Here is a 14,660-nt window from a genome sequence, read left to right on the forward strand (position 1 = left end):
AATAAGGGTAGCTGCTGGACAGCTGATAACGTTAGGAAAGAAATAATTTTTTATTTTATTCAATATTCAAGTAATGATTAATGACACCAAGTTTGAAATTTAGTAAATCAGATATGGAGTTGAAAAATTAATTTTCAGTAAAAATGTGTGTGTGTTTGTGTGTGTGTGTGTGTGTGTGTGTGTGTGTGTGTGTATGTATGTGTGTGTGTGTACATATGCACATATTCTTACATGTGGTACCTTAATGCCTATGCACATTACTGTGTTCGTTGCTTTTTTTCTGTGTCCAGCAGTCTTCACACAAACATTTAACATAACATACTGTCTATTGTTTTCTGCATTGTTGTAACTGCACTACAAAGTAGGCTATACCTCTCAGTATAGGCTAACTGTTTTGTGTTCATGTGGCACACTTCAACTCCTGACCTGATGCCCAGGGGAAATTAAGCATTAAGGAATGTTGTGTCACTTGTACTTGAAGGTACTAACCAACCTAAAAACATACTACTTTAGTACATATCTACAATTATTAGTCTGCAAATGAGATAAATACTGATGTAATGTTATTCAGTACACTGTTCTTAGTCACCAACAGAAATATATGCACTTATTCCCATTACACCCTGTACCTGGAAATTCTGAGTATTTAACATTTGTGTTTAATGGCCCATGTTATGCTGTATATGATTTCCTTAGAGGCATGGTTACCGGTTTTGAAAAGTAAACAGTTTAATAGAAACATGTATTCAGCTAAACCACATACACAAAAATCTGAAACATTTGTGAATGTGACTTCATAGCAAAGTATGACAAATCTGTGAAACAATGATGTTTTTGTCTTTTTGATATAAGTTTATCTAAACCTAATAACGATTCCATATTAAATTCAAAAGTAAAAAGGTGGTCAGTAAAAGAAGTTCATGCTGTTATTATATTCACTTAGAAAGATGTCAGAAATATATTATACTTACTTTAGAACAATGTTTTTTAGTTCAGAAATACAAGATATGACAGCCACATCTCGTTCAGTAACTCAATTCATCAAATAAAAGTCTAAGTCGTACATTACTAGTAAAAATCATATCAGAAATTTATTTCTGACATTTCATATAGTATCTGAGACATGTTAGAGTACAATGAAACTTTTGAAGTGATCTTGTAATTGTAACTCCATCATTGACTCATTTATGATCGTTTGTTCACTAAATACTCATTCATTTCTGTTAGAAGCAACTTTTTAAAACAGATAATTTAAGTAATGACTTCATCATCAATCACAAATGGAAGCCCTCACTTTTGGAGCGATTCTTCTTGGTCTTATTTTAGTCGCACCAGTAGATTGTGTAGCTAATGAGTGTTAAAATCCCAATAATTTTTTCGATGTACTCCATCTCCCTTCACCAAAATCATTTTCCCAAAGACACATTATGAAAACAAGTAAGCCAAATTAGGTGTATAATTAGTTTTTGTGTACACTGTTTTGTGGTGTTAAGAGCTGTCTTCCCTCGATACTTTTTTTAATACACAGAATCTGGATTTTTTGTACCTAAGAAATTTTTGTTTCTCTCCATCATATCTATACATGTACAGCTTCCAGTTTCTTTTTTCCCCTCATATGCAAAGAATCCATTATGTTTATCCAGAGTGTAAAACATTAAAAACAAGTTTAAGCAGAAGTTTTTTATGCTTATTTGTCTAGTTGCTTGCAAATTAATATAGGTCTCTTAAATCTAATGGCACTCATTAAAAAGGTACAATATACAACTAATCTCTAAATAGTTAATGCTTTTTCTGGAGAAGTTCATCTCCAGTTCTCCCACATCTACTGACACAGACTGTAAAACAAGGTGAAAGAATTGAGCTGCCATATTCATGTGATATGTTTAGGTCCACTGCACCAAAACAGGTATTCTGCCTGATAATTATTCATTGTACCGGTAACTGGTCTACAGAATTTGGTTTGGAGACATTGTGCAGATGTGTATTCTACTTTGACATTTGTTAACATATGACTATGTGCAGTTTGTACAGGCAAGTCTACCTAATCATAGGCTGAAACAGTACTGAGCGGAATATAACAATAATTTCGGGATATTTTTATTACTTAAACAATTAATGCTATTCTAATTTGCAGAAATATTCTGCTGTAAACGTACACTATATTTAAAGTACCGTCAAAGATCGGTGGCTGTCTGGAATCAGTTTTACTTATAGTCATCTGACACCTAATCTGACGACTGAAGAAACTAAATGTTACTACACTAAAATGGATTTTCAACAACAGTCCTGGTTTGTGCAGAAACAGGTCCCACTTACTTGGAAACAACATTGGCAGTGAAAGTTAAGTTATTGACTTGTTAAGAGGGAATGCATGTATCTTCAAGAGCAGAGATCAAATACTTATTTTAAAAAGAAGTTATTAGGCTGCAACTGTTTGTAGCATTATCTTTGTCTTTCATAAACAGTAGAAAAATCCGTAGCGTGAGGACAGATTGCACGTGTGACATGTATGAAGATAATAGACAGGGCATCTAAATTCCCGTGTCACAGTGGCTAAACATACGCGAAACAGAACCTGCGGATTCTCGATCTGTCGTGAAACACTGGACCACATTGAATTGTATGTATAAAGACGGTGTATAAGGTGGCCACTGCGGTAAGAAGAAGTATGTTTTTCCGATTACGTACATATATGTGGCACAAGAAAGTTGAAATACGCCACGTTGTACCTGTAAAGAAAGTGTCAGACTAAAATTCCAAATTTGATCTTATATTTCGTATGTATACAGACTGCGAAGTCCGTGACTGTGTGCTGGAGCAAAAGAAATGAATTTACAGTACGGTCCGTTATTTTCACGCGTTTAAAGTTGAAGTCCGTTTCGAGGACACATTCTCTATGTGCCACAAGTGATCCGCTCTACCTTTAACAAGTAATCAGGGCGTGTAAAATCACATTTCTTCCAATTTCTTTCCTTCATGTAACAGCTAAGAATACTGCAAGTCTAACGTGGTCTCCCTCTCAGGGCAGTTTGTTATCAGCATGGTATCGTACGAGCGACAGACGCAAGGGAATGCAAAAATATGATTTACAGCGTAATGATGAGAGCGTCTCCACAAAATGTGTATTAACAATTAAATTCAAATCAAAACGGCGAATGACACTGAAAAATATATTTATTATGTATAACTCCAAAGAGTCACGGACTGGTAGGTCCTGCGATTTCCCCTGACAATTACCGAGATGTCTGCCGTTGGAGATGCTATGAGTAAGTGAAAAATACCACTTTGCTCTGTATTTTGTATACTTAAATCTGTCTGTCCCCACATAAATATCAGTATCTGTTCATTAATATGTTGTTGTCGCTTTTGCTATTTGGGCTAGGGGGCACAACCGAGTGACAGCTGGCGTCTAAATTAACAGGTTGCAGGAACTTCAACAGGGACCTGTAAAGTACAATGTTGTATAAATCAGCCTTCAGGTTGCTGACGGCTTTGCATAAATTTATGAGTAAGACCTCCGCTTAGAGACTTGAAACTACACATGATCTCTGTAACCATTTTGTATGTTTTGTTCTACTATAAGGTCTTTATTTTGAATGAGTTTAGCTGTTGCCTATTTACGAAGGGTCAATAATAATTAATTTATCCATTAAAGTTTTAATAAAATTTATATATTTACTCTTCTGTATTCTGTGTAGTTTCTTCTGAACAGATCTGATGAACACCATGTCTAGAAATCGGGAGCAAAAACGTTGTTGGTAACTCAGAATTTGAAAATGAACATGTACACAAATAATTATCAAACATCGGCACAGTGATATATTATCCTGCGTAATCCCTGGAAGTTTTCTTCCTCTTTAAATTAATTTGAGTTAATGAAGTTCGCCTTCAAGGGGTGTTACCTATTACCAAGTATGGATATGTGTAACAGAAGGGTAGTATAACGTAAGACAAAACAAGTAATTTTAAATACATTTTATTATATATTTACACGAGTATTTAAAAGTATATCTCAATTATGTAACAGTCAAGAAGCATTTCCTAAAAAGTCACAGTGAGCGGCTTTTCGGAAATTCTAAGACTTGTTCATTCACACTGGATCTTCAATCTGATAAAGGCAGTCAATTTGCAAAAATCCACAATTATGCACGTTTGTACATGCGGCCATCTCGTTAAGGCTTTGTACTGTTCTTCCAAAGAATCACATCAATTTCACTGCACCTTGCGTTGTGTCACTTGAAACATCGTGGTGTGAAACTTTATACCAGTGAGTATTTTTTCATTCAAACCTGTAGTTACCTTGCACATTTCTTTGAAGGTCACCCTAATCTGTTGTCTTTATTAAAGCAAAAAGAGAAGATTCTTTTTATTAAATTTCGCTGAAACAGCAAAAATATTCTGTCGTAATGTGTTTCGGCTAATAAGTAACATGCGTACTGTGATGTGTGAACACACTACACCGCTAGCAGTTTACGTTACGGTATACGTTTCAGTTTAATTCGAAGGTAGATAGAACGTAGTTTATGAGTAAAAAGTTCTTCTAGGAAAAAAAATAATTTTATACACGAAATGTATTTTTATCTTACATACGCAGTAGATGGCAGATAATAATTATGGACAGAAATTTAGCTAACATTCTATAGACCTAGCACATTTACCCTTAGAAAGTATAACAATTAAAGAAAACTAGTTTAACATTTAAGCTAAGCTGTAACAGAAGTTACAAATTATAAATAAACTTCGCATGTAAAAACTGACACTAAACGTGAAATAATTTAAAAGTTTTAAATTATGTAGTTGGAGCTTTTCGCAACTATTTATTGTCTGTCAGTGAATGTCGACATGTTTACAGCGTTTTGTACGGATTTCTCCAAGATAAGGGTGGACCTTCATAGATGTCATTGATTTGCGCTGAATTTTCCGATATTTAGTTCCGAATACAAGGGCGCGATGAAGGGAAATTAACGTACCGGAGAAGTCAGCGTATCGAAATCGTTAAACAGCAATAGTGCTGCATAAATAAAACAATTAAGTAGAAACTTGTCTTCCCGAAAGAAAGAGTTTTATTTTTGAATACAGTTGAAGACGAAGTATTTGTACAGAAGATGAAAATGGACAGCAATGCATAAAGTTATTAGTAGAGCACAGTTTTTTGTTTTTGTTATTAGTTTCCACTTCGAGCATACTCGCAGGCGACAGCTTCAAGGGGGAAGATTTTAAATAAGAATTGAGGGCAAGAAACGTTGAAATTTCGGTCTTTCTATACAGACAGTAAAAGGAATTTTGTTAGGTGCGCGAGTTACTTTCCGAATCTGATTGGCAAGTGGAGAGGTTAGTATTAAAAGGAATAACGCGATGTACTGCTATACATAAAATGTTCGGTAGTCCTCGGAGCAAATGGTGGAACTTGCTAGGACTTTTAGTGAGGAGGCGGCACGCCGCAGTCTTTCAATAGCGGAAAAGAACCGTAAATCATCAAAAAAATTTGAAACTGGGATAGCTGCAACAATTTCAAGATTTTATGTATTGTGCGCAGCTACGTATATGCCGACTGCTGTACTGAAGAGTGCACAAAAATTTGGGTTATTAATATTCGCCGTAAATAAATATAACTTTCCGTTTTCAGTTGTGTGTGCTTCGCTTTAGCAGTCCGACTGTGTTACCGCCAAATTTCCGGACATGACTACTGTGCCGGTATCAGCGGGATGGACAGAGGTTCTCAGACAGCACCATTATACTGAAATTTTCCACTCGAGAATTACCAAGGCAAAGATCTTCACTCTGGGTAAGCTACGTCACAAAATATTGCAAAACTGTTTCTTTTTGCGAATTTTCAAACAGTTTTATCATAGATGCATGTACCCCTCGAGTAGGGAATGCAGGAAGATACGACGTCTTTGTAGGCTACAACAAGGGTGCTCAGGACACCAGATGAAGAAACGACCCTCCCAGGTGCACAATTTTCGGGCGATCATTACGGAACTGGTGATCACAGGTGTACCACTTATTGGCAAAACATTTATTCGTAGCTTAGAGTTGTTGGCCGGCGCTGATGGTGTTTGTGCAGTCGGATTTGTCGATTACGCTGCGGAGTGAGCTAGTGTAGCGGACCCTGATAGAGCCGATGGACACGTGGTCAGCAGTCGGCTTCACGGGTGAACGGGAACTGTCGGCGTGTCGCGAGTCGTGAGTCGTGGGTGCGGGGCTGCGCGTCCCACCGGCGGCTGCAGCTGCGGCGGCCGACGCCGCCCCCGGCGTCGCCCGGCGTCGGCGGCTGTGGCGACGGCGACGCCTACCTCCTGCGCGCGGCGGGCGGCGCCTGGGTGTGGTGCATGCAGCCCTCGACGTTCTCGGGCCAGTCGCACACGTTCTCGTTGGGGTTGAAGACCAGGTTGCTGGGGCAGGGCATGTGGTGCTTGCGCTCGCCCTCGCACATGTAGTACATCGTGCAGTCCGCCTTATCAGGGTGATACGAGATGTGGCCGTCCTCCTCCTCGCAGGACACGGACGTCGCTGGAAACATAGCGGGACGAGATCAGCTCACTCTGCTGGTGCTTGCGTTGGTGGCAGGGATGGTACACGGAGAGCGAAATTTTCACTACTTGTACACAAAGAAGAATGCAGTTCCAACAGTTTCAGGACTTGAAAGGAGGATAGTACTCGAGGAGGAAGTGGGACGGGCATGTGGCCTATCTTCCGTGTTATCAGTCTTTTCCATGAGCAAACAGTGAAGGATAGCAAGGGAAAATAAAAGTACAAGGAGCAGAAATAATATCAGTGAGGTTTGCCGATGATACTGCAATTACGTCATAGATGGCACAGGATTTGGAAGAGCCTCCACATGCAATGGAGAGTGTGTCTGAAATTATAATCAAATATAAAATAATAAAAATTTTTAAAAACTTTCTACATTTTTTAAAATTCTCAAGAATTATCTATCTATTGCGTCAATTGCACTTAACTTTTTCTTTTTTTTAGAATGGTATGATTAGTTTCGGTGGATTAATTATCTTCAGATCACCTGTCTGTGACAGCCACTGGGACCAAGAACCTTTACAGCGTCATTAGCATTTTATACATTGAAAATTCTGTGTAATTATATTGCCTACAGTCAGCGGCTACAAACAGAGATTTGCCAGGTAAGCTGCACTTGAAGTCAAAATTCTTGAAAATTTAAAAACATTCTTTATTGAAACTACACTCCTGGAAATGGAAAAAAGAACACATTGACACCGGTGTGTCAGACCCACCATACTTGCTCCGGACACTGCGAGAGGGCTGTACAAGCAATGATCACACGCACGGCACAGCTGACACACCAGGAACCGCGGTGTTGGCCGTCGAATGGCGCTAGCTGCGCAGCATTTGTGCAACGCCGCCGTCAGTGTCAGCCAGTTTGCCGTGGCATACGGAGCTCCATCGCAGTCTTTAACACTGGTAGCATGCCGCGACAGCGTGGACGTGAACCGTATGTGCAGTTGACGGACTTTGAGCGAGGGCGTATAGTGGGCATGCGGGAGGCCGGGTGGACGTACCGCCGAATTGCTCAACACGTGGGGCGTGAGGTCTCCACAGTACATCGATGTTGTCGCCAGTGGTCGGCGGAAGGTGCACGTGCCCGTCGACCTGGGACCGGACCGCAGCGACGCACGGATGCACGCCAAGACCGTAGGATCCTACGCAGTGCCGTAGGGGACCGCACCGCCACTTCCCAGCAAATTAGGGACACTGTTGCTCCTGGGGTATCGGCGAGGACCATTCGCAACCGTCTCCATGAAGCTGGGCTACGGTCCCGCACACCGTTAGGCCGTCTTCCGCTCACGCCCCAACATCGTGCAGCCCGCCTCCAGTGGTGTCGCGACAGGCGTGAATGGAGGGACGAATGGAGACGTGTCGTCTTCAGCGATGAGAGTCGCTTCTGCCTTGGTGCCAATGATGGTCGTATGCGTGTTTGGCGCCGTGCAGGTGAGCGCCACAATCAGGACTGCATACGACCGAGGCACACAGGGCCAACACCCGGCATCATGGTGTGGGGAGCGATCTCGTACACTGGCCGTACACCATTGGTGATCGTCGAGGGGACACTGAATAGTGCACGGTACATCCAAACCGTCATCGAACCCATCGTTCTACCATTCCTAGACCGGCAAGGGAACTTGCTGTTCCAACAGGACAATGCACGTCCGCATGTATCCCGTGCCACCCAACGTGCTCTAGAAGGTGTAAGTCAACTACCCTGGCCAGCAAGATCTCCGGATCTGTCCCCCATTGAGTATGTTTGGGACTGGATGAAGCGTCGTCTCACGCGGTCTGCACGTCCAGCACGAACGCTGGTCCAACTGAGGCGCCAGGTGGAAATGGCATGGCAAGCCGTTCCACAGGACTACATCCAGCATCTCTACGATCGTCTCCATGGGAGAATAGCAGCCTGCATTGCTGCGAAAGGTGGATATACACTGTACTAGTGCCGACATTGTGCATGCTCTGTTGCCTGTGTCTATGTGCCTGTGGTTCTGTCAGTGTGATCATGTGATGTATCTGACCCCAGGAATATGTCAATAAAGTTTCCCCTTCCTGGGACAATGAATTCACGGTGTTCTTATTTCAATTTCCAGGAGTGTATATTTTTATATTTGACTATCTGCTTCGATCGCTTTCTCTTTTTCTGACAATGTCAGATATATTCACAATTTTTATGTTAGCTGATTCTTCCGTGGCTTCTTGGTAGAATAACATAACAACAAACGAAAGGCCTAATGCCGTGTATGATCGATAGGGCTTATTTAGTCAGTTAACCGGCTTTCAGCTTACGACGCCACCATCAGTCGCTATTGACATCGAAGAAGATACAGTATTTGCAAGCAACATTGGCAAAAGTATTACTCATCTAGGGTTAGAGACAAATATACAGTAAACCTCATTTTGACAGTGCAGTTGTAATGCAGTTAAAAAAGTAAAAGTCGAACAACAAATAAATATAAAAGGAGCAGACCAGGAGAAACATTAACATTAAACGCAAGAAAACAGTGTCTATAAAATAATTAACATTAAATTAACAATCCCAATAAAATAAACTAGTATTTGACTAGTCTAATAAAAAATAAAATAGAAAGCTATGACATATGGAAACTGATACAGAAACAGAGTAAAAGATAGAACTGAAAAGCTGTAATAACAGAATGTGTGGAGTATATAGGCATTCACAATAAAATAAAAATAAATAAACGCATGAAAATGGAGGAATAGACAGGAACAAACAGTGTGTGAAGTAATGGAAAACTGTGAGGTCTGAGTGAAGTTTGTAAGGGGGGAGGTGTTAAGTTGCGTTTGGTTATTTAATATTAAATCAGGACTGTGGACCAGACGTTCATCGATTTCCAGGGCTTGCGACAGGTTGAGTTTTTAGCCTTTGTTTGCTAAGTTAAGGATATGGAACTGTAGCTCGTAGATGCGGCCCTCACTCAGCAAATGTGGAGCCGTAATCCTGCAACCTCCAGCTGCGTTCATGTTCAGCCGGGCTAGATGCTATACCTCTGCCTGACTGAGCAATATTAAACTTATCACAATCAGGACAAGTAATTTTGTGTACCCCACTGTTGACTAGAATCAACAAGTTGTGCTCTGACACGCTTGTACCTGCACCAGCACTGCACTCTGTCATCATATCTGCCACGGATCGCCCCCTATCACGCTTTACCGAGACGGGTACTCACCGACCTCCACGTTGTGTGATGATGTGTGGATATGCAGCACCTTCTTACCTTCTTCGACCACTTTCGATACATGATCAAGACAGAAGCACGCGAACAGTCAACTGGTCCCGGACCATGACGACCAGGCTTTTGTCAGTCGATTTCTCCATTTGTGACCAATGGACCGCTAGAACGATTCACCATTCGCTTCTTCTCTATATACTCTTCTTACCGCGTCATGTGCCTACAGCGCCATTAGAAGGCATTCAGTATCGCGGTGGGCTGTGATCACATTGGTTTGGCTCATAAGTGTATATAATTTGTGATGCAGTTTTGTTCACACTCGCATTTATGCGCCAGCAATAGTTTCTAATGTTTGGAAACATGCAAGGTGTCTGCCAATTTGTGATGCAGTTTTGTTCACACTCGCAGTTATGCGCCAACAATAGTTTCTAATGTTTGGAAACATGCAAGGTGTCTGCCGCTTGTCTGCCACCTCTTGTAAACAGATCCCATCGCAGCCAGGGCTTCCTATCGCTCATACTTTTGGTGTGAGGTGATTTCTACCGTTACACCCACTGCACTCACTATGGTCTGTTTACCACTGAATTCCATAGCCACGCCTGCTGCACCTAAAAGGCTGTAAATACGTCGCCTTTTCAGTTCCAACAAACCCTGCGTGTGTGTCTGAGTACCTTCGCGTCCCATCGATGACAAAGTCATTATAGGGATGAACAAGCTCGGACTGCGGAGGGGTAAGGAAGGAATTCAGCCGTGCCCGTAACAAAGCAACCATAATGGAATTAGTCTTAAATGATTTACGAAAATCACTTCAGGACATAAAACTACATAAAACTGCATTGCCGAAAATGTGTGCAGTGTTATAATCGCTTAGTCGCCCCTGTCTGGTGCATTAATTCTATAAGTTATGAAGGTTGCGGAATTATCTTACTGAGTACCTGAAGCGTTGTCTGAGGAACTGAGACCAACGGAAATGCTGAGCGGGACTATTGCTGTACGAGTGACCTAAGCTCCTGACACAGTAGTACCAGGATTGCGCTCAAGATCAATAAGAACAAGAGAATACTAATGGTTTCTAACCCGAGAATTACAGCGGACATAGATATAAGGTTCCGTCGTCAGTGGAACATTGAGTACTAATTTTCATTTCCTTTTTTGGGTTACCGCCTACATGGTCGGCGCTTTAATGCCTAAGAGAACAGGTATAAGAAGACGCACCATTGGTCGTCGAGTTGATCAAGAAGTTTCATAAAATCTTTGAGACTTTTACAATGTATTTATTTCTAAAGTTTCCTAAGAGCTACAAGCTGCACAGCAGAAGGTCTTCAATGAATCATTCATGTTAACACCTTCTGGCACGATACACGGTAAGAACAGTATTCAGAGATGTAAGAATGTGTTGTAATTGGGAGGGTGTACAGAAATTCATTGCTGTACACAAGATAGAAATTGGTAGTAAGTTTCGGTGAAACAGATGAGATGGGTGTTGGAAGACGTGTTAGACTTCGGTGTTGTTTGATATTAACGCTTTTCATTGTTTATGCTTCGAAACTCATAGACAAGCATTAGAATTTGCATTGGGCATAATAATAGGATAAGAAATGATGTAGACAATTAGGCACGCAGATGGCCAAGTAGTGTTGGTTGAGTCAGAGGAAAAACCACAGCATATGATACAGACAACGGTTAAAAAGTGTGAAAAGAGATTGGAGTGACAATAGATGTACGAAAGACCAATGATGAGAATCAGCAACAAATGACAGTTCTGTCAAAATACAATCAACAGGAAACCCGCTGGAAGAAGTAAAATATTTTAGGTTATACAGAAATTTCGTTACAGCAAATGAAAACTCAGTGGAATAAATATGAAGAATATCTGTAAATAATAGAATTTTGAAAATGTGGCAGCTTTGTTGAAAATTAAAACTTACGGTTGATTTAAGAAAGGTTCGAAAAGTGTTCTGCCTATTTCAGTATGTATGTATGTATGTATGTATGTATGTATGTATGTCTTAAACCAGGGACCTAGAAATAACGGAGAGGCTTCGTCCCGCCGTAGCCCTCAGTGGTTCACAACCCCACAACAGGCCACAGCAGTCCAACCACCCCACCGTCGTCCCACACCGAACCAAGGCTTATTACGCGGTTCGGCACCCAGTGGAACCCCCCTCCCCGGGAACGTCTCATACCAGACGAGTGTAACCCCTAATGTATTGGTGGTAGAATAATTATGGTGTACGCATATGTGGAAGTGGTGTTTGTGCATCAGTCGCTGACACAGTGTAACTGAGGTGTAATAAGGGGAACCAGCCCGCATTCGCCGAGGTAGATGGAAAACCGCCTTAAAAACCACCCACAGGCTGGCCGGCACACCGGACCTCGACACAAATCCGCCGGGCGGATTCGTGCTGGGGACATGCACGCCTTCCCGTTCGGGAAGCAGCGCGCTAGATCGCGCGGCTAGCCGGGCGGAACTGTTTCAGTATTATATGGCAGTGAATCGTGGACAGTGAAAAGAAACTGTGTAGTGTTGAAATTTGTGGAGAAAAATTCTAGAAGTGAACGGACCTAACGAAATGAAAAATGAAGTCGTTCTAAGATTAACAGAAGGAATTCAACTAGCGAAAATCGAAAGGGTAACGAAAATATCTTGAGTGGGATATTTGTCACGAAGATATTGGGAGCAACAAAGGGTCATCGAATGTAAGATTTCAAAGAAGCGAGGTAGAGGACTTGAAACATTGGATGAAATTAAAAATAGAGGAAGTTAGGTGCATAAAGGAAGAGACACGAAGGTACTGACTGCGAAAAACATTCACCGAGTGAAAGAGTGCAAGAAAGGGAGGAAGAGGACTTGAAACATTGGATGACATTAAAAATAGGATAAGCTAGGAGCATAAAGGAGGAGACACAGAACTGTGGGGGGTGGAGAGCGTCCAGGTGACACTTGTCGTAAGACAGGTACGCTGCAGAAAAGGAAGATAACTTTTACTTATATTCGATACTGCCAGTCTACAGAAGCCTCCGCAGCACCCTTGCACTATAAATAATGAATTCCTAGCGGGAGTGGCCAGCGCTGGACAGCAAGTGGGGAGTACTCACGGTCCTTGGTGGTGTAGGCGCCCAGCGGCCCGCGGCTCTCGTAGGGTCCGTCGTACTCGAGCTGGACGCGGTAGTCGCGCAGCTCCTGGCGCATCGACGTCAGCAGCGGGTACTTGCCGGCGCCGCACTGCCCGCGGAAGTCGTCCATGTCCACCGACCACACCATGATGCCGCCGAAGCCCAGCTCCTTCAGCCAGCCCATCTGGACAGCACACAAACAACACACGCGGTCACCGACCGAACGCCGACACCGACCATTTAAATATCTACATCTACATCCTCATCTAAATCTACATGATTACTCTGCAATTCACATTTAAGTGCTTGGCAGAGGGTTCATCGAACCACAAGCATACTAAATCTCTACCATTCCACTCCCGAACAGCGCGCGGGAAAAACGAACACCTAAACCTTTCTGTTCGAGCTCTGATTTCTCTTATTTTATTTTGATGATCATTCCTTCCTATGTAGGTTGGGCTCAACAAAATATTTTCGCATTCAGAAGAGAAAGTTGGTGACTGAAATTTCGTAAATAGATCTCGCCGCGACGAAAAACGTCTATGCTTTAATGACTTCCATCCCAACTCGCGTATCATATCTGCCACACTCTCTCCCTATTACGTGATAATACAAAAGGAGCTGCCCTTTTCTGCACCCTTTCGATGTCCTCCGTCAATCCCACCTGGTAAGGATCCCACACCGCGCAGCAATACTCTAACAGAGGACGAACGAGTGTAGTGTAAGTTGTCTCTTTAGTGGACTTGTTGTATCTTCTAAGTGTCCTGCCAATGAAACGCAACCTTTGGCTCGCCTTCCCCACAGTATTATCTATGTGGTCTTTCCAACTGAAGTTGTTCGTAATTTTAACACCCAGGTACTTAGTTGAATTGACAGCCTTGAGAATTGTACTATTTATCGAGTAATTGAATTCCAACGGATTTCTTTTGGAACTCATGTGGATCACCTCACTTGTTTCGTTATTTAGCGTCAACTGCCACCTGCCACACCATACAGCAATCTTTTCTAAATCGCTTTGAAACTGATACTGATCTTCGGATAACCTTACTAGACGGTAAATTACAGCATTATCTGCGAACAACCTAAGAGAACTGCTCAGATTGTCACCCAGGTCATTTATATAGATCAGGAACAGCAGAGGTCCCAGGACGCTTCCCTGGGGAACACCTAATATCACTTCAGTTTTACTCGATGATTTGCCGTCTATTACTACGAACTGCGACCTTCCTGACAGTAAATCACGAATCCAGTTGCACAACTGAGACGATACCCCATAGGCCCGCAGCTTGATTAGAAGTCGCTTGTGAGGAACGGTGTCAAAAGCTTTCCGGAAATCTAGAAATACGGAATCAACTTGAGATCCCCTGTCGATAGCGGCCATTACTTCGTGCGAATAAAGAGCTAGATGCGTTGCACAAGAACGATGTTTTCTGAAACCATACTAATTACGTAAGCATTAGGCTACGTTACAGGTCTTTCTTTTAGCATAATTTATTGGGTATCATACCCGAAGACTACACATCACGCCCACATTATTCCTTTTCAATCTAACCTACACAGTGGGCTATGCTGTCAGGACTGAAACGACCTGTTTCAGCCGAACGCCACTTGTGTTGTACACACTGCAGCAACTCATTTCACGTTCACCTACCCAGTCAAGCCCAGTTTAAAACTGCCAACTTCCCCAATGTTAAAAATCTAGTATTAAAATACTAATTAAACTACAGAATAATGCTTAGAAAATGGCTCAGGACATTGTGGTTGACTGATGACCTACAAGTAAAAAAAAAGAAAAAAAAATAGTTCAAATGTCTCTGAGCACTATGG

General features: G+C 42.0%; 1 protein-coding gene across 1 annotated transcript in view; it reads right to left on the reverse strand.

The window, feature by feature from the left end:
- Positions 1–3,960: 3,960 nt before the first annotated feature.
- The window catches only part of LOC126236082 (probable chitinase 10), a 390,810-nt gene continuing 380,110 nt past the window's right edge, over positions 3,961–14,660 (reverse strand). The window contains exons 15-16 of the mRNA XM_049945145.1: positions 12,816–13,017; positions 3,961–6,513 (exon numbers count right to left, since the gene is read on the reverse strand). Coding sequence (XP_049801102.1) covers positions 6,293–6,513; positions 12,816–13,017 — 423 coding nt within the window. The 3' untranslated portion in view covers positions 3,961–6,292. The remainder of the gene's footprint in view (positions 6,514–12,815; positions 13,018–14,660) is intronic.

Source organism: Schistocerca nitens, chromosome 2 (genome assembly GCF_023898315.1).
Source record: "Schistocerca nitens isolate TAMUIC-IGC-003100 chromosome 2, iqSchNite1.1, whole genome shotgun sequence".
Taxonomy (NCBI): domain Eukaryota; kingdom Metazoa; phylum Arthropoda; class Insecta; order Orthoptera; family Acrididae; genus Schistocerca; species Schistocerca nitens.